We start from the raw sequence: 18244 nt of genomic DNA, 5'->3' as shown, positions 1-18244 counted from the left end.
CCTTCCGGCCCCCCCTGTCGGGCGGTCGACCTGCCTGCCGCCCCTCCACCGGCTGGTACGGGCCTCTATGCGATAAAACTTAAATTTTAATTATATATAGGTCCTTACCGCCCGGCAGGAGGGCGGCAGGCCGGGCGGTAGATGTATAAAACTGTAAATTGTGAAACCAAAAATATATTTCGATAAAAAACGTTTTTAAAAAATATAAAAATATAAAAAACGCCCCCTCCCTCTGCCCTCTTCCACCTCCCCGCCAGCCCAATGGCAGCTGCGACGGCGGCGCCCCCGCCGGCGATCGCCGCCACCTTCTCGGCCCTCCTACGCCGCCAGGCCGCCCGTACATGCAGGTTTCGACCTTTCTACGCGAGATGCGTCGCCTCCAACGCGAGAGCCGAGGCGGCGGAGCCGGAGAGCCGGGGTGGAGGCCTCGGCGGGACCCGCCTGGAGGAGGCCGTGCCCGCCGGGGAGGGGCTCTCACGGATCGACGCCTGGATATCGGCGCGGTTGGGCGGCGGGGGCGTCAGCCGCGCGCGCGTGCAGGCCAGCATCCGCGCGGGACTCGTCGCCGTCAATGGCCGCCCGGTCTCCAAGGTGGCTTGCTTCTCTCTCTAACCGTATGCAAGATTTGATCGTTGAGTTAGTACAACAGTGAAGTAGTGATGCTTAAAATTAATAGCGTTGTAGCTTATAGTAGAACTTCTCTCTATTTTTTCCCCCGAGAAAAAGCAGAACTTCTTAATTCTTATTGGAGAGATTGGCATACTGAGTAACTCACAGGTCATATGATTACATGCAGCAGTAGTTGTATTAGCATCTTGGTAGTAGTACGAGCACATAAGCAACGCATTTAATAATTGCAATTACATGTTACTTTGTTATATGTCTATATGTCTATATGTAGTGTTTTAGCTGTGTCTTACTAGTTTGGTATGCTTCTCTTTGGGCATAGTAGGTTTCACATATGGTGAAGGGTGGGGATCTGGTCAGTTGCACGGTGTCGGAGCTACAGCCACTGAGGGCAGAGGCGGAGGACATCCCGCTAGACATTGTTTACGAAGATGACCATGTTCTTGTTGTGAACAAACCAGCTCATATGGTTGTTCACCCTGCGCCAGGAAATGCAAACGGCACCTTGGTCAATGCTATACTTCACCACTGCAGGATTTCCACGTTTACATGTTTAGCACGCAATTCAACTGGTGATGATTACCTAGATTCTTCGGATGACGATGTTGATGTATTTGATGTTGATCAATTTACTACGGAAGTTGTTAGTTCGGAAGTGCGGGATGCTCTTGGGCGCCCTGGCATTGTGCACAGGCTTGATAAGGGGACAAGAGGACTTCTTGTTGTTGCTAAGGTATTGAATTATCAATCCTGACACCAAAATGTTAAAAACAAAACTGATACTTGAAAAGGTTTTGTGGAACTTGGACATGCCCGTAATTTCTGCATGTTACTATGTTAAATTATTATTTTGAAGCTTATACTGAACTCTCCCTTTTTTGGACAGGATGAGCATTCCCATGCTCAATTAGCTGAACAGTTCAAGCTGCACACAATTCGTAGAGTGTACATCAGTCTTACTTGTGGCGTACCTCATCCAAATTCTGGCAGGATTGAGGCATCTATTGCACGTGATCCTAACAATAGGATTCGTATGGTTGCTATTGCTGGATCAGGCCACAGATATGCACGCAATGCTGCTAGTAGGTGATTCATGCGTGTTACTTATGCCCTTTTCTTTTGGTTCCATATATGATGTTGCCTCCCAAATGTTATTTCACTTCTCAATAGAAATAAACCTCCCTCTGGTATAATGATACTTTTGTAGCATAGATTTATTTGCTTTTTTCCCTGTTTGGTTATGCGCAAAATTCACTACATCCACTCTGTTTCAACTTATTCATTATCACCTGGAACTGGAAGTGCCCAGGTCAAAATAGTCTGTTTAGTTGAATCCAATCATAACAAATGAATTTATATTTGCACTGTCAAGTTGTCATGGCTGTGTGAAAGTTAATAGAAATTTAAGATTTTCATCTACAAAAATTAATAAGTTAAGCAAAAAAAACCCACAAATACAAAGTATTTTCCACAATTCAAAACCTGATTTAAGCTTCATGGCTTCATATGTAATTTGGCACACTTGGGAATGTCAAAAAATCCTACAGGTACAAAGTAAGAGAGGTCTTTGCTGGTGGTGGATCCGCACTAGTAGAGTGGAGACTGGAGACAGGACGCACTCACCAGGTAATAATATGTGTATATCATTTGGATTGCATGGAATAGCTTGGGAAATACACTCTTAAACATGGGCGTGTCACTTATTTTGATTGCTGATTTTGCACCTGTCGATTATCAGATCCGTGCGCATGCGAAGTATATAGGGATCCCACTTCTTGGTGATGAAACGTATGGCGGTACCAAAAGCATGGCACTGTCACTTTTGAGACCAAGAACCCCTTCAAAATATCATAGTGCACTTTCAGATCTGATATCTAAAGTAGACAGGCCATGCCTTCATGCTGCATTGCTTGGGTAGGTATTGTACTATATGTATCTTGTGTTTTTTCCGCAGTTTCGAATATGATTGTTGTTGTTTCCCGAGATTCAAGCATCCACATTCAGGAAAGATCCTTGAATTCTCATGCCCCCCACCAGATGATTTTACCGAGGTACTTGATGAATTGCAACGTGTAACATCTGGTGACTAAAATGGTGATGGTGTCGTGCGATAACAATTCTGTGCCAAGTGAGCTGGGGAGCGGTGTTTAGCCTGTAATGTCTTGTCTAAGGTCTGCTTTATCAGAGCTGTGTCGGCGGTGAGGCTGACAGTTAAACTGCAGAAGCCCACGAGCTTTTGAACTCCTCCAGGGCGGAGATGTAAGAAACAGTGGTGATGTTGAACAATAGCATGGAAATCTTGAACGTTTCTTTTTTTTTAAGACCTAGAAATAGAATTTTAGTTCTCTATATGTAATGTTTATTTTAAGTTTCTTATTTTATTTTTTTGCTGTGGCGGATAGTGGTAGCCAAGGATTAGCATATAACTTCTAAAGCCTTTAGCTGTGTGATCCTGTGTAATCTGTAGCTGTTGCTCACCATGATTGATTTCCATTATGTAAATTGTACAAAGTAAATAGTTACAGATTCGCGGCGTGGATTGAGTTTTTGTTTTCTCTCCTTCCAACCATGTGCTTGTTGCATACTTGCCTCGCTGATGTGGCTACAAGTCTGTTTGTCCAAAATAGGTGTTTCAGTGGTCTGTTTTTAAAATGCTTTATGATGCAATCATACTGCAGTTCTGAAATGTACAGGAAGACTACGATGGTGAATCTTCCAGAATATAGCAGGGATGATTTGCAGCGGCCACAATGTATGGACATGTACTCGGCATGGATAGCGAAAACATCTCAAATTTGTTCACAATTTCTTGTGCATAAGTTGCCACGCATCAAGCAAATGAACAGATGGAATGATAATTTGCAGTGTCTAGGTTTACAAAAATAATGTACATGAGCAACATTATCTGCACTTGTATAAGCAGCAATTACAACCCCAGCGGCCCAGCAGGATGTGCCTAACAATAGTCTGATATTTCTGTCTTCAGCAGTCCAACAGCAGGCACAACATGTTCTATCTTCAGCAGTCCAGCTGCAGAGGGACTACTGCTTGCCTGTTCAATTCAGGATGATCACTTCTCAGTTATCTTGGTTATCTACTCTTCTTTTTCTAGTCATGGTCAGCTCATGATTTTTTAACGGTGTGAAAACAACGCTACAAAAGAATTGCCAGTGCTTTCTTTAAACAACGAGCCTCCGTCTGGATGATTGGGACATTCCAGAGTCCAGACTTATACAGACAAGCCAGAAATCGTGCTGCTCCCATACCCTGTTCAGTTAGAATTTAGCAGAGTTCACAATCTGAACTTCTGTAATACAAATTGTACAGGGTATCAATTTTGCATCAATGGTCATACAATACAAGATCAACGCATCAAGGTCAATCCATCTTGCATCGGTTCATATAGAAGTTCATATAGAAGGGGGACCATCAAGATCGATCCATATGCATTATTGATATGTGCCATATTTTCTATGAAAATGCAGATGCCATAGTATGAGTGTGACAGAATTCAGACTTCAGAGTTGAGAATAGTATGGAGTTTCTACTGGCACACATTCTCGTGCTTCAGTTGCTACACATTTATGCAGCGCACGGACAAACGAGAAGGGGTACCGGCGCCATTGTCCAGTGCAAGAAAATATGAAAAGACAACAGAGAGAAGCAGAACTGCTGCTGAGTTGCATGACATGAGCACCAAGTTTTTACACCTGCAAGTTGTGCCTGACAACTATCCAATCTTACAAAAGCAAAATGTGCCAAACAATGATATGGTATTTCTCTGTCAAAAGCGTAGAGAAAGATACATTAGCTGTGCCTAGCAATGAATCAGATGAAGTCAGGATGATCACTTCTGCTTCTTAGATTTCTTTGGGGGGTTCTTGACAAGTGCTTCACCCTCGTCATCAGATTCACCCTCAACGGACTCATCAGGGACATCGTTTGGAGCATTGTGCTTGGTGATGTATTCCTTGAGAATCACCATGCCCTTCTCCTTCATCGTGGCCAGCTGCTCGGACAGACTACCTGACTCGGAGCTGATAGCAAATGATTCTGCTCCAAGAACCAGGTTAGCCTTCACCCTTGGACCAAGACTAGCCTTTGCTTGGCCTTCCATCACTACAGTTCTGCAGGCAAAAAATGGATAGCAAAGAGGTCAAAAACAATATTAGCTAGACAGATCAAAACCAATGGATGATAAATGACACAAGTGATCGAACAAAGCATAAGAGTATCATACTGCGTGAAGTACATGTCCAAACAAGTTAAACGTGAATTATACACTAGGCGGTGAAATGAAATAATCGAAGTTAAATAGTAGTGCTCGGAGACTTCTCCACGTGCTATGCATAGATGAAACTTAACAACTATACATGCTTCTCTTATTGATAACAGAACATTGCTGATGCAAAGAAATAAACTACTACATCCATTGAGTTGCTTAAAATGCGGCAAATCTCCCATCTTGTCAGCTACAGCCAATCTCCCGACTATCCGTTTCGAAAATTATACTGAATCGTGAGCAGCTATTAGTATGATGCCATGTTGACTAACCCCTTGTTTAGTTGCATAATTCAAAATTCCAAAAAAATTTCCGGCACCTACATGGAGACTTAAATCTAGACAAAATAAAAAATACATTGCACAGTTTGCCTGTAAATCGCGAGACGAATCTAATGAACCTAATTAGGCCGTAATTAGGCGCTAAATTGCTACAGTAATGCTACAGTAAACAACCTCTAATGACGGATTAACTAGGCTCATTAGATTCGTCTCGCGATTTACAGACGAGTTCTGTAATTAATTTTGTGATTAGTCTATATTTAGTACTTCAAATGTAAAAAGATCCTCTTTCAAAAACTTTACATCGTACAACTAAACAAGGCCTAAAGTATGATTCCGAATTCCCATCATCGACCACATGGCATCATCCAGCAACTTACATTGCAATTAGCCCTACATCAAGAGCTGAACACAGGGTAAAGCATATTTCGGGAAAATTGCCTCCATCTACCCAAAATCCAAGCAAAAACCACACCAATCCCAATCGATTACTAATGCAGAATCCAACCTGCAGACTGCACGGCACGGAGGAGAGAACTGCTGGGAGCAGGAGTTACAAACCTTAGGCGCAGGCCGCAGGGCGCTGCAGGAGGCGTTCGACGCAGGGGCAAGCCACCGGAGGGTCCGCGACGGAGGCACCGGCCACGCAGGCGGCCGGCGGCCGGCGGTGGGGAGGGTTTGGGGAACGGGGATGAGTGGCTGCGTGCTGGAGAGAGAGAGCAAGGTGGATGGGCCTTCCATTATTTGGGCCGAGTGGTGTTAACAGGCCGACAATTACTTCAGGATTTTTTTCATTTATATATTTAAAAAAAATTAAAATTTCAAAAATATATGGCGGTTTCGAAAAATTTCAAAACTATACCTCTATCGCCCCTTGCTGGGCGACAGGACCTAAATGTAAAAAAAAATTACATTTAGGTCCTGGCACCCGGGACGCATTAAACAGCGAACTTATAAAATCGATGTAAAATCGTAAAAAAATCGGAAAAATACAAACTCAACTGTTCTGGATTCTATGAAACAAGATCTACAACTTTTGTTATATAAAGTTTTTCATTTGATCAATGTATCTTGCTCTATTTTAAATACTAGTTTAATGCACTTTTATTTAAATCTCAAGATCCATCCTTTGGATGCATGTCATCTTTGGCCAGAGTGTTTCATATGGTAAGCATAGGCTTGTACAAAATTGGTAGGCCCAGAAAACATTTCTAGAATAAGTTTTTAAATTAAATCTTGCAATATGTCTAGTTTAAATGAGTTATTTATCTATGCTGCTATACTGAGTTTTAGAAGTCATAACTTTTACAGTACCATTATTTTATTTTCTAAGAGCTACAAAAAAGTTTGGTAAATTTTAGATAAGCGCAACTAGACCAAATGAATTATTTCAATTTTTTCTAGGTACAAGAACTATTTTTCTTGATTTAGTGCATTTACCTTAGTCATAATTCATTTGGTCTAGTTGTGCTTATCTAAAATTTACTAAACTTTTTTTATAGCTCTTAGAAAATAAAATAATGGTACTGTAAAAGTTATGGCTTCTAAAACTCAGTATAGCAGCATGGATAAATAACCCATTTAAACTAGACATATTGCAAGATTTAATTTAAAAACTTATTCTAAAAATGTTTTCTGGATCTACCAATTTTGTGCAAGCCTATGCTCACCATATACAACACTCTAGCCAAAGGTGACCTGCATCCAAAGGATGGATCTTGAGATTTAAATAAAAGTGCATTAAATTAGTATTTAAAATAGAGCAAGATACATTGATCAAATGAAAAACTTTATATGACAAAAGTTGTAGATCTTGTTTCATAGAATTCAGAACAGTTGAGTTTGTATTTTTCTGATTTTTTTACGATTTTATATCTATTTTACAAGTTCGCTGTTTAATGCGTCCCGGGCGCCAGGACTTAAATATAATTTTTTTTACATTTAGGTCCTGTCGCCCAGCCAGAGGGCGACAGGCCCCCTGTCGCCCAGGCAAGGGGCGACAGGGGTATAGTTTTGAAATTTTTCGAAACCGCCATATATTTTTGAAATTTTAATTTTTTTTAAATACAAAAATGAAAAAAATCCATTACTTCATGAGCTACTGGACACGAATGGGCTTTTTCTAGAGAATAATGGGCCGTGAAATATTCTATGGAGTTTGCTTTCGCTCTAGTTAAAATGATTTCCAACCCCTCAAAAAAAAAGTTAAAATGATTCCAACCCCTCAAAAAAATTCAAATGGTTTCCAGAAGATTTGAAAAGAAACTGAGTTAACAATGAGTTTGCTACTTGTTTTCCCCACTCGCCATGACCATGATTCGGTCCTCCGCTTGCTTTGGAACATGTTCGCGGCACTGCACAAACGCACTCTGAGTCCGATACTTGAGCTGAGCTCCCACAATGGATTCAGCCAGGGGCAGCCTAACAAAGCGAAAGTGGTGGCCAGGCAAGTGTGTGCTCACTCATCACTTCACTGAGTTTCAGCTGCATGCTGAATTGCTGATGCATCTATTCCCTCTCCCACCCATGTCCCACGCCGAATCGATCGGCCGGCCGGTCGGCCAGTTCCTCCTATTCCATGCATCCCCTTTCCCCTGCTAATCTGCTAATGCAATGGATGGACACCATTTTCTTGCGATTGTTAAGCAGGCTTTGGAGTCATTAGTGTGATTCGATTCTACCAGAACTGCATTTGTTTAGTGCTTGACTTGTCTGTTACTGGCCGATCCCAGAGACTTGAGGGCAACAAAAGGTGGCGAGCCTTTCATTTTCTGCAGATAAAAGCAGCTTGAGCTTTGCCCCTGCAGGCAGCGGCACATGGATAGCAATGCAATGAGCGTAGCCTTTTTCCTTTTCTCCATGGATGATCGCCGGTTAATCTATCGAGACATGCGCTTAGATGCTACTGAAAGAATATTAAGGCCATGTTTAGTTTCCAAAAAATTTCAAGATTCCCCGTCACATCGAATCTTCGAACACATGCATAGAGCATTAAATGCAGTCAAAAAAATAACCAACTACACAGTTCAACTGGAAATAACGAGATGAATCTTTTAAGTCTAATTAGTCTATAATTGGACATTAATTACTAAATAACAACTAAAGTGCTACAGTAACTAACCCAAAAATTTTCATGAACTAACCACAGCTAAATGGAGTACAAAGACAGGAGAGTGGTGATAATGGAGAGCAGGAAGCAGTGGGAGAGGAATGTTCTTGATGAGGATTTTTTTTAAAAAAAGTACAGTATCTTGGGGAGTAGCATTTCTTGCGTGAAGGTGCTCATTGCCATGATTAGACCTAACGTAACTGTGAAGCTGGTTGCTACATCTACTTTAAAATATTTAAATTTTGTTCGAAATCAAATTATCCAAATTTGACCAATTTTTTAAGAAAATAATCAAAAGTCAAAAGAAGTTTTACTTGGGATAAAATAAAACATTATTACATTTTGGAACCGATGAATCATTTGTGGTAAGGCTACTCTCGCATCCCATGGGTAAGTATGGACGCATTAGGCTTCTTCACCTTTTGAACGTTCAACTGCTAATACGCAGATGACACGCCGCATGGGTGTGGATTCGAATTCAGTCTGTTGGGTCCGACTCATTCCTCCACTGAATCGGACAAGAATCAAGACCATAGCATGCATGCATGGGGGCAAAGCCATTCTATAACTCCAGCAAAATCGCAAGATGAACCTAATAAACTTAATTATATAATAATTAGATAATGTCGTGCTAAAATAAACAACCACTAATAATGGAATGGTAACTAAACTAGCCCAAGACACGGAGTTTGGGATTGAACAAAAGATTCCCATGTTTAATTTCAAAAAAATTTCAAAATTCCCTGTCACATCGAATTTTTGAACACATACATGGAGCATTAAATGTAGTTTAAAAAATAACTAATTTACAGTTTAGCTGTAAATGATGAGATAAATCTTTTAAACCTAGTTAGTTCATAATTGGACACTAATTACCAAATAAAAACGAAAATGCTACATTAGCCGAACCTAAAAATTTTCGCGAATTAAAAACGCCCAGAACAATGACCATGGCTCATGTTTTTGGAAAAGATAGAAACAGTCCTGAGAGTCAACAGTGTGATAGCCACCAGGTGAAGAGGCTGGACTCTGGGCCCTCCACTGCGATGGTGGCAGGTCAACCCGTGCCGAACAGACGCCCCGGCCTTGCTCTGCTTTGCTTTGGCTTTACGCGCGACCGTCCATGATGCAGGCCCTCAGCTCAGAGGGCAGGCAAGTGCTCAACGCAGCTAGTAGGCCATGGGCCATAGCAGCCTGCTCAGCGATGGTGTAGCCGTGTAGGAACAGCGGGGAGTAGAGGTAGAGCCCTGCCGGCCGTAGCACACATGCATCCAAGGCGGCCGGGTACACTAGGCCTGGGCATTCGGTTCTAACCGAACCGATCGGTTCGGTTCTTCGGTTCTTAAAGAAGTTCGGTTCCTCAAAAACAGGAACCGTTCGGTTCTTTTCAAGATTAGGAACCGAAAAATTTCGGGTTCGGTTCTTTCGGTTCGGTTTCGGTTAAAACCGATGGAACCGAACTTAGTTGAGGACCCAGGAACGCGCATCGCCGCTCGCCGTCGGCGGCTTCCCTGCAGGGGACGGGTGCGCCACCACCGCCGCCTGGAGCCCTGGACTGCCGATGGGCGAGGACCACGGCTGCCCCGCCGTCGTGCGCCTGGCCTACCAGGGAGGCGCAACACCGTCGCGACCCGCGCGCCGGCTGGCCGCATGCCCCGCTGGAGGCCGCTGGGGAGGGCGGGGCCGCGGGCCCGCGGGCGGGAACGGGCCGCGGTGGCGGTCAGGGAGGTGCCGCGGCGGCGGGCGGGGAGGGCGAGGCGGGATCCGATTGTCGTCGCTGCCGCTGCGCCTGCCGGGGGGAGCCGCCGCCGCGCGCTGGTCGCACCTGCAGCCTGCACCGCGCAGGGGGATGGGGCTAGGGCCGGCGACCGGCGGCCATGGGGCAGGCAGGGACGGTGGCCAGGGGCGGGAGCCGAAGGGCGGCCGGCGCGTGCTCGGCTGCTCGCCAAGGGGTGGGGCTGAGGGCGGTGGCCGGCGGTGGGCGCGGGCGGGAAGCGAGGGGGCAGGGGGGTAGATGGTGCGCCTCCGTGCCGTGGTCGGGGTCGGGGCCTCGGGCTCGGTCCTCGGGCGGAGTGGAGGCGCCGGTGGCGGACCGGCGGTGGCGGGGCTGGTGGGATGCGGCCTTGCGGGAGTGGAGGCGGCGGGAGCACGGGGCTGGGGGATGAGGGAGTGGAGAGGCTGTCGGTGGAGGGCTGGAGGCTGAGGGGGTCTGCTAGAGCTAGGGTTCAAGATGGGCTGTTCTACATCTTGGGCTGCTATTGGGCTATTGGGCTTTTGGTTGGGCTTCGGTTAACCGAGCCCAAGAACCGAACTAACCGGTCTATTTCGGTTCCGCAGAATTAGGAACCGAACTAGGAACCGAAATTCTCGGTTTCGGTTCTTTCGGTTTCGGTTCTCGGTTCTTTCAGTTTCGGTTCTCGGTTTTTTCGGTTCGGTTTTCGATTTTCGGTTAAATTTGCCCAGCCCGAGGGTACACACCGTGCTGGTGGAGCACAGGGGGTACACACCGTGCTGGTGGAGCACAGGCTGCACCGCAGCAGGGAGCAGCGCCATGGGCCATGGCGCCTGCAGGAAGATCGGAAAAAGAAAACTTTTTTCTACCTTTCCTTTCGTCTATTACCCTGGGCCGGGACGGGCACGGTTATCTAGGCAGATCTGGATGGAATGGAACATGGAAGCAATGGGCGGAAGATGGAGAAGGCAGAGAAAGGGCTGCAGCTCCAGCATCCTCTTCGTGGGCAAGCTATTTAGCTATGCAGACACTCTCATGTGCCTGCTAATGTCCTCGGCAGCTTGGCAACAATGGACCGTGAATTCGTGATTGTGCAGTGATCCGTTTCTTCTTGCGGGCCCTGGTTAGTTTCTAAAAAAAATTGTACAGCACTCGTCACATCGAATCTTCGGACACATGCACAAAACATTAAATGCAGTTGAAAAAATAACTAATTACACCGTCTAACTGATTAGCACAATCTGATCTTTTAAAACTAATTAGTCCATAATTGAATATTATTTGTTAAGTAACAACGAAATGTACTACAGTAGTAAAATCTAATTTTTTTCACCAACTAAACACACCTCTGAATCACACCAGATGCGTGGCTGAACTCAGGAACCTAAACAATGGTTTCGGATTGATGAGAATTGGATGATCCTCCACCGCTGTTGAGGCGGGAGGGACGGACGTTACTTTGACTGCATAATGCAGAGTCCAGGGCCGTGTTTGGTTCATTTTCACGTTTTACTGTAGCACTTTTGACCAAAAATTTAAACTATCAAACGAAGTCTAATTACAAAACCACCTCCACAACCCCCCGTGTAAATCTCGAGATGAATCTAATGAGGCCTTTGACCGCGCGATTAGAGGATGGTTACTATAGCATAACTGTAGCAAATCATCAATTAATTACAACAATTAGATTCGTCTCGAAAAGTTACATCCGTCCCTAAAAAGGTTTTGCAAATAGACTTCATTTAGTACTCCATGCGTACGAGATTCTCTTCTCGAAAAACGTGCGCGAAAATTTTTTCATCTAACCAAACACGGCCCAGGAATAGGAGGCCCAGGGTGCAGCAGGAGCTTGGTCACGTTCAGTTCAGGGCAGGAGGCTTGTGGACGGACCAGAGCAAGCAGAGGAAGGCAGGGAGTGGGGGCAAGAAGGACAGTCCTTGGTGGCACACAAAGCCACACAGCTTTCTTTCTGTTGTGTTGTGATGTGTGTGCCACGCGAGGCAACTGAGAAAAGGCATCGCCAAGCACCCGAATCCGCAAAGGCACCGTTGAAACTTCCCCAGGGCCTGCCTGCCTACAGGAGCTCAGATCCTTTCTGAAGAAACCCCAGAATAAATGTGGTTCCAGTTGTGGGAAGAGCAGCAATGCTACAAAAGCTCTTCTGGGAATGGGAATCCACCTTCTTCCATTTCCAAACGTCAAGTGAACCTCGCTGATCGCGTGGTAAAATCACTTTAGACCTGTAGGAGATCTTGTGAATGCAGCTCCAATTTTACCATGAAGCCATGACTATGAGACGATCAGCAAAACCTGCTAGGTCTGATTAAGATTTCGTTTGGTTTTTCAAGTAGATGTCACAATGTTTGGATATAAATTTAATATAAAACTATTTTGCATAAGTTGCAATTAGAGCTTTAGACGAATCTATTAAATATAATTAATACATAATTAGCAGATGGTACTGTATCAAATTGTGATCAAATTATAAACTAATTAGATTTAACATATTCGTCTCGTGTAAATTATGATTTATAAAATTAGTTTTACAATAAATCTATATTTAACATTTTTTAATTAATATTTAAATATGCGATGCCACAAAACTTATAATTTAAATTAAATTAAGAAAACAAATAAGGTCTAGGCTAGGAGGATCAAAGATCTTAGGAAAGGGCGACAATGGCGCGCGTCCAAGCTCGAAGCTGGCAGTCTGTGCATCTGATGGAGGCTTCCCCCAAGGAGCGAGCCTACCAAGGTATGGTTTATAGATGTATAAAGTTAAAATACAATTTTTTTTAAATCACTTGCATAGTGTATTAAATGTAGTCGAAAAATAAATCGCATTACACAAATAGACTGTAAATCGCGAGACGAATCTAATGAGATTAATCAGGATGCGATTAGACACTAAATTGCTAAAGTAATACTATAGTAAAGATGTTCTAATAATAGATTAATTAGGCTCATTAGATTCGTCTAGTAGTTTACCGACGAGATCTGTAATTAATTTTGTAATTAATCTACATTTAATATTTTAAATATTATAAAATCTAAAAAAATCAAAATACAAAGTGAACTAAAAAAGTCCCAACACTGCGAACCCAGAGAACATAGAGCGGCGCGTCACGTTCCCTCCGGTCCGGCGCCGGATCTCCATATCCCCGTCCCGTCCCGTCCGCGCACAAAAACCAGACGCGCCGTCTCTCATAACGAGAGCACAGGGTCAGCCTGCGCCCTCTGACACCGCACGCGTCAGCCTGCCGTGCGCCGAGAGCACCATCCATCCGGGCCTTTGACCCGGCGTCGTCAAGCTCAAGCCTCAGCCTTTGCCAAGCCAAGCCCATCATCCATAGCACGCCACGCCGGCTGACAAGAGCTCGGCCGCCGGTGGGGTGGACGGCCGGATTCCATATGCTCATTCCCTCCTCCACCACCGCCTCCCACCTTTTATTCCCACGTCCCGCTCGCCGCCACCACGACGCACCCGCACCCGCCGCCACCATGCCTCCCCTCCACCCCGTCCTCCTCCTCCTCCTCTTCCTCCTCCCGCCCGCCGCCTCCGCCTCGCCGGAGCGGGACGCGTACGCGCTGGCCCGCCTCAAGGCGGCGCTAGTCCCCACCGCCTTCCACTCCAACTCCTCCCCCGCGCCGCTCGCCGACTGGGACCCGGCCGCGGTCCCGCCCGCGCACTGCGCTTTCTTGGGCGTCGCCTGCGACCCCGCCACGTCCCGCGTCGTCGCCATCAACCTCACGGCCGTGCCGCTCCACGGGGGCTCGCTCCCGCCCGAGCTCGCGCTGCTCGACGCGCTCGCCAACCTCACCGTCGCCGCCTGCTCGCTCCCCGGCGGCGTCCCGCCGGCGCTCGCGTCCATGCCCGCGCTGCGCCACCTCAACCTCTCCAACAACAACCTCACCGGCCCGTTCCCGCCGCCGCCCGCCGCCGGCGCCAGCGAGCCCTACTTCCCCGTGCTCGAGCTCGTCGACGTGTACAACAACAACCTCTCCGGCCCGCTGCCGCCGTTCGGGGCAAGCCACGCCCGCCTCCGCTTCCTCCACCTCGGCGGGAACTACTTCAACGGCTCCATCCCGGACTCCTTCGGCGACCTCGCCGCGCTCGAGTACCTCGGCCTCAACGGCAACTGGCTCTCCGGCCGCGTGCCGCCCGTGCTCGCGCGCCTCACCCGCCTGCGCGAGATGTACATCGGCTACTTCAACCAGTACACCGGCGGCGTCCCGCCCGAGTTCGGCGACCTCCGCTCGCTCGTCCGCCTCGACATGAGCAGCTGCAACCTCACGGGCCCCGTCCCGCCCGAGCTCGCGCGCCTCACCCAGCTCGACACGCTCTTCCTCTCCATCAACCAGCTCACCGGGGAGATACCGCCGCAGCTCGGCGGCCTCGCCAACCTCCAGTCGCTCGACCTCTCCATCAACGAACTCACCGGCGAGATACCCCCCAGCTTCGCCAACCTCGCCGGCAGCCTCAAGCTCCTCAACCTCTTCCGGAACCACCTCCGCGGCGAGATACCCGAGTTCCTCGGCGACTTCCCGCACCTCGAGGTGCTGCAGGTCTGGGACAACAACCTCACCGGCCACCTCCCGGCCGCGCTCGGGAGGAACGGCCGCCTCAAGAACCTGGACGTCACCGGCAACCACCTCACCGGCACCATACCGCCGGACCTCTGCCTAGGGCGGAAGCTGGAGATGCTCGTGCTCATGGAGAACGGCTTCTTCGGCCACATTCCCGAGGCGCTCGGCGACTGCAAGACGCTCAAGCGCGTTCGCCTTGGAAAGAACTTCCTCACGGGGCCCGTGCCGGCTGGGCTCTTTGACCTCCCCAAGGCGGACATGGTGGAGCTCTCCGACAACCTGCTCACCGGCGAGCTCCCGGACCTGATCGGCGGCGACAAGATAACCATGCTGATGCTGGGGAACAATGGGATCGGTGGCCGCATTCCTCCATCCATCGGCAACCTCCAAGCGCTGCAGACGCTGTCGCTGGAGTCGAACAACTTCTCCGGGCCCTTGCCGCCGGAGATCGGCAAGCTCAGGAACCTCACCAGGCTCAACGTCAGCGGCAACGCGCTCACCGGAGACATCCCGCAGGAGCTCACGGGCTGCGGCTCCCTCGGCGCCATCGACCTCAGCCGGAACGACCTCACCGGCGAGATACCGGACGCCATCACGTCGCTCAAGATCCTGTGCACGCTGAACGTGTCCAGGAACAGGCTGTCCGGCGAGCTCCCGCCGGCTATGCCCAACATGACGAGCCTCACCACGCTGGACGTGTCCTACAACCAGCTGTCCGGCCCCGTGCCGATGCAGGGCCAGTTCCTGGTGTTCAACGAGAGCTCGTTCGTCGGCAACCCCGGCCTGTGCGGCGCGCCTTTCGCCGCCGCCGCCTGCCCTCCTGCCGCCGGCCCGGGCTCGCCGTTCTCCCTGCGGCGGTGGGACCCCAAGAAGATGCTGGTGTGGCTCGTCGTCATGCTCGCCCTCCTGATCATGGCCTTCTTCGGCGCGAGGAAGGGGTGCGCGGCGTGGTGGGAGGCGGCGCGGCGGCGGTCGGGCGCGTGGAAGATGACGGCGTTCCAGAATCTGGACTTCTCGGCGGACGACGCGGTGGAGTGCCTCAAGGAGGACAACATCATCGGCAAGGGCGGCGCGGGGATCGTGTACCACGGCGTGACGCCCGGCGGCACGGAGCTGGCGATCAAGCGGCTCGTCGGGCGGGGCGGCGGCGACCACGACCGCGGGTTCACGGCGGAGGTGACCACGCTGGGGCGCATCCGGCACCGCAACATCGTGCGGCTGCTGGGCTTCGTCTCCAACAGGGAGACCAACCTGCTGCTGTACGAGTACATGCCCAACGGGTCACTCGGCGAGATGCTGCACGGCGGCAAGGGCGGCCACCTCGGGTGGGAGGCGAGGGCGCGCGTGGCGGCGGAGGCGGCGTGCGGCCTCTGCTACCTCCACCACGACTGCGCGCCGAGGATCATCCACCGCGACGTCAAGTCCAACAACATCCTGCTCGACTCCGCCTTCGAGGCGCACGTCGCCGACTTCGGCCTCGCCAAGTTCCTTGGCGGCGGCGGCGGCGGCGCCACCTCCGAGTGCATGTCTGCCATCGCCGGCTCCTACGGCTACATCGCGCCAGGTACAAACTCTTGCTTTGCTACCTGAGCTGTACTGCTTGCGCAGTGTTTGTACTAGCATTCTGTTGCCTTGAGCTGCATGCATAGTCAACTAGAGAGATGACAAAAGCAGCGTGCCTCGGATCAGAGAATCAAACGGTAACTTTTTGGTAGTCACATTTGCAATTGCAATGCATGGTCGTGTACTGTAGCACTGGTGTCTGGTGATAGACAGACAGTGATTAATATAATCGGCGTCAGGTTCTAGCTCTGCTTCTTTGGATTTTAGCTTGGATCCGGCATGTCCCTAGAAGCAGATCTTTGTTGTTATCTGAGAGGTCAATGGGGGACACTAAACTATAGGACAAACCCTGCCTTTGGACTAGAGGAATGGGCATTCTGGTGCAGTGCTTGTGCTGTTCATTTGTTTTGTTGTAGCCTTGTGGGGTCTCTAGGCAAATTGATCCGACAGGGATAAGGAGTCTCCTCTCTCCATTGCAGTGCAGCTCCATGCCTGCCTGGAGCAGATCTGCCCATGTCTTGACTTGTCAGATACCTCATACTCCATCCGTCCCAAAATATAAGTATTTGTTGACTTTTGCTAATTATGTTTGACTATTCGTCTTATTCAAAAAATTTGATAAAATATTATTTATTTTGTTATAACATGTTTTATCATCGTATATATTTGAAGTATACTTTAATTGTTTTTATTTTTTCTCAATTTTTTTGAATAAGACGAATGGTCAAACATGATCAGCAGAAGTCAACAAATGCTTATATTTTGGGACGGATGTAGTAAATCTGTGGCCTTCTGCTATTCCTTTTATGCAGCTACAGTAGATTCAGTCCTGCATACTACAGTAATAACTTTTTTCCCTCTTGCGACTGTAGCTTAAGTGATTCATTAATGTGCATGCATCTTAATGATGGCAGTGCTGATCCTTCCTACCAATCGTGTTTTTGGGTTTGCAGAGTACGCGTACACCCTCCGCGTGGACGAGAAGAGCGACGTGTACAGCTTCGGCGTGGTGCTGCTGGAGCTGATCACGGGGCGGCGCCCCGTGGGCAGCTTCGGCGACGGCGTGGACATCGTGCACTGGGTCCGGAAGGTGACCGCCGAGCTCCCGGCCCCGTCGGACGACGCCGCGGCGGTGCTGGCGGTGGCGGACCGCCGGCTGGCCCCGGAGCCGGTGCCGCTGCTGGTGGACCTGTACAAGGTGGCCATGGCGTGCGTGGAGGAGGCCAGCACGGCCCGGCCCACCATGCGCGAGGTCGTCCACATGCTCTCCAACTCCGCCGCGGCCCAGCCCAACGATCTCCAAGCCTTGTGAATTGTGGCCCATTTTGGCTGGTGCTTGTGATGGATGTGTAGAATAACAACCACCAGCAGATGAATGGCTGCCTACTCGTCCTACTCGTCCTGGAAGAAGGCGAAGGTTAGCGTTCTTGTCAGAATGGCATTGGTCATCGCATGGCTGAATGGATATGTGCATATAGTAAAGTTGAAGTTGAAATATCTCCTCCATGATCAAACATATGCCATGCATCTCTCTCTGTTTTCTTTTTCTTTTTCTTGCAATTTGATTCGTTGTCATCTTTTATCTTTTGCTCGTTTTACGTCAAACAAAACTTGAGGAGGCGGAATCTCGAAAGGTGAACGAATCTATCACCCTAGTTTTATACCAAACAAATCCGTGAGTGGATGGTTGCCAGGCCGTCATCCCTGCCTGCGGAATCGAATCCGGGATAGCAAAGAACCGGACGGGACTCGTCTTCCTTTATTCTCCCTTGTCTATCTCTTGCGTCTCGGTGCGCCGCTGCCCATGCAACTGACCTGGCATATATTCCTCCCTGCCGCTGCTTTGGTTAATTATTCGAGATGGCTTCTTGTAAAAGTTCTTTCATTTCCCTTCTGTTTTTTTTTGGCGGCACAAGGTGTTTGTTTTGCTAGTTTTTCTACGGGAAAAGGTTGCGATGTTGCGAAAGTTGGGAGTGATGGTGGATGCAAGGTGTAAGACTAGGAAGAATCAGAATGTTTTTTTTTCGCCCAAAAAGAAGGAAGAATAGAGGATCCGAGTGGAA

At 48.5% G+C, this 18244-nt stretch overlaps 3 protein-coding genes across 3 annotated transcripts; 2 read left to right on the top strand and 1 right to left on the bottom strand.

Moving 5' to 3' along the window:
• Positions 1–226: 226 nt before the first annotated feature.
• LOC120668839 (RNA pseudouridine synthase 2, chloroplastic-like) lies at positions 227–3176 on the top strand. Its single transcript, XM_039948635.1, has 6 exons — positions 227–591; positions 953–1360; positions 1514–1713; positions 2175–2253; positions 2366–2541; positions 2612–3176. The coding sequence occupies exons 1-6, from the start codon at positions 262–264 to the stop codon at positions 2715–2717; spliced, it is 1299 nt and encodes a 432-aa protein (XP_039804569.1). The 5' UTR covers positions 227–261; the 3' UTR covers positions 2718–3176.
• Positions 3177–4151: 975 nt separating this feature from the next.
• LOC120668840 lies at positions 4152–5919 on the bottom strand. Its single transcript, XM_039948636.1, has 2 exons — positions 5752–5919; positions 4152–4754 (listed from the first exon to the last, which is right to left on the bottom strand). Exon 2 carries the CDS (start codon positions 4742–4744, stop codon positions 4475–4477), a length of 270 nt encoding a protein of 89 aa, XP_039804570.1. The 5' UTR covers positions 4745–4754; positions 5752–5919; the 3' UTR covers positions 4152–4474.
• A 7361-nt stretch (positions 5920–13280) lies between these two features.
• On the top strand, positions 13281–17716 carry LOC120668837 (leucine-rich repeat receptor-like kinase protein THICK TASSEL DWARF1). The gene is made up of 2 exons (XM_039948634.1): positions 13281–16182; positions 17135–17716. The coding sequence occupies exons 1-2, from the start codon at positions 13443–13445 to the stop codon at positions 17491–17493; spliced, it is 3099 nt and encodes a 1032-aa protein (XP_039804568.1). The 5' UTR covers positions 13281–13442; the 3' UTR covers positions 17494–17716.
• The last annotated feature ends 528 nt before the right edge of the window (positions 17717–18244 follow it).

The sequence above is a fragment of the Panicum virgatum genome, chromosome 4N (genome assembly GCF_016808335.1).
Source record: "Panicum virgatum strain AP13 chromosome 4N, P.virgatum_v5, whole genome shotgun sequence".
Taxonomy (NCBI): Eukaryota; Viridiplantae; Streptophyta; class Magnoliopsida; order Poales; family Poaceae; genus Panicum; species Panicum virgatum.
The sequence above is the reverse complement of the archived record's forward strand: the minus strand, read 5'-3'. Positions and strand labels throughout refer to the sequence as shown.

Excerpts from the sequence above, each read along its gene's own strand:
- LOC120668839 (XM_039948635.1), top strand. The coding sequence starts at position 262 with ATGGCAGCTGCGACGGCGGCGCCCCCGCCGGCGATCGCCGCCACCTTC. Across the intron at positions 1,714-2,174 it reads GCACGCAATGCTGCTAGTAG|GTACAAAGTAAGAGAGGTCT; the intron begins GTGATTCATGCG and ends AAAATCCTACAG. Across the intron at positions 2,542-2,611 it reads CTTCATGCTGCATTGCTTGG|ATTCAAGCATCCACATTCAG; the intron begins GTAGGTATTGTA and ends TTGTTTCCCGAG.
- LOC120668840 (XM_039948636.1), bottom strand. The coding sequence starts at position 4,744 with ATGGAAGGCCAAGCAAAGGCTAGTCTTGGTCCAAGGGTGAAGGCTAAC.
- LOC120668837 (XM_039948634.1), top strand. The coding sequence starts at position 13,443 with ATGCTCATTCCCTCCTCCACCACCGCCTCCCACCTTTTATTCCCACGT. Across the intron at positions 16,183-17,134 it reads CTACGGCTACATCGCGCCAG|AGTACGCGTACACCCTCCGC; the intron begins GTACAAACTCTT and ends TTGGGTTTGCAG.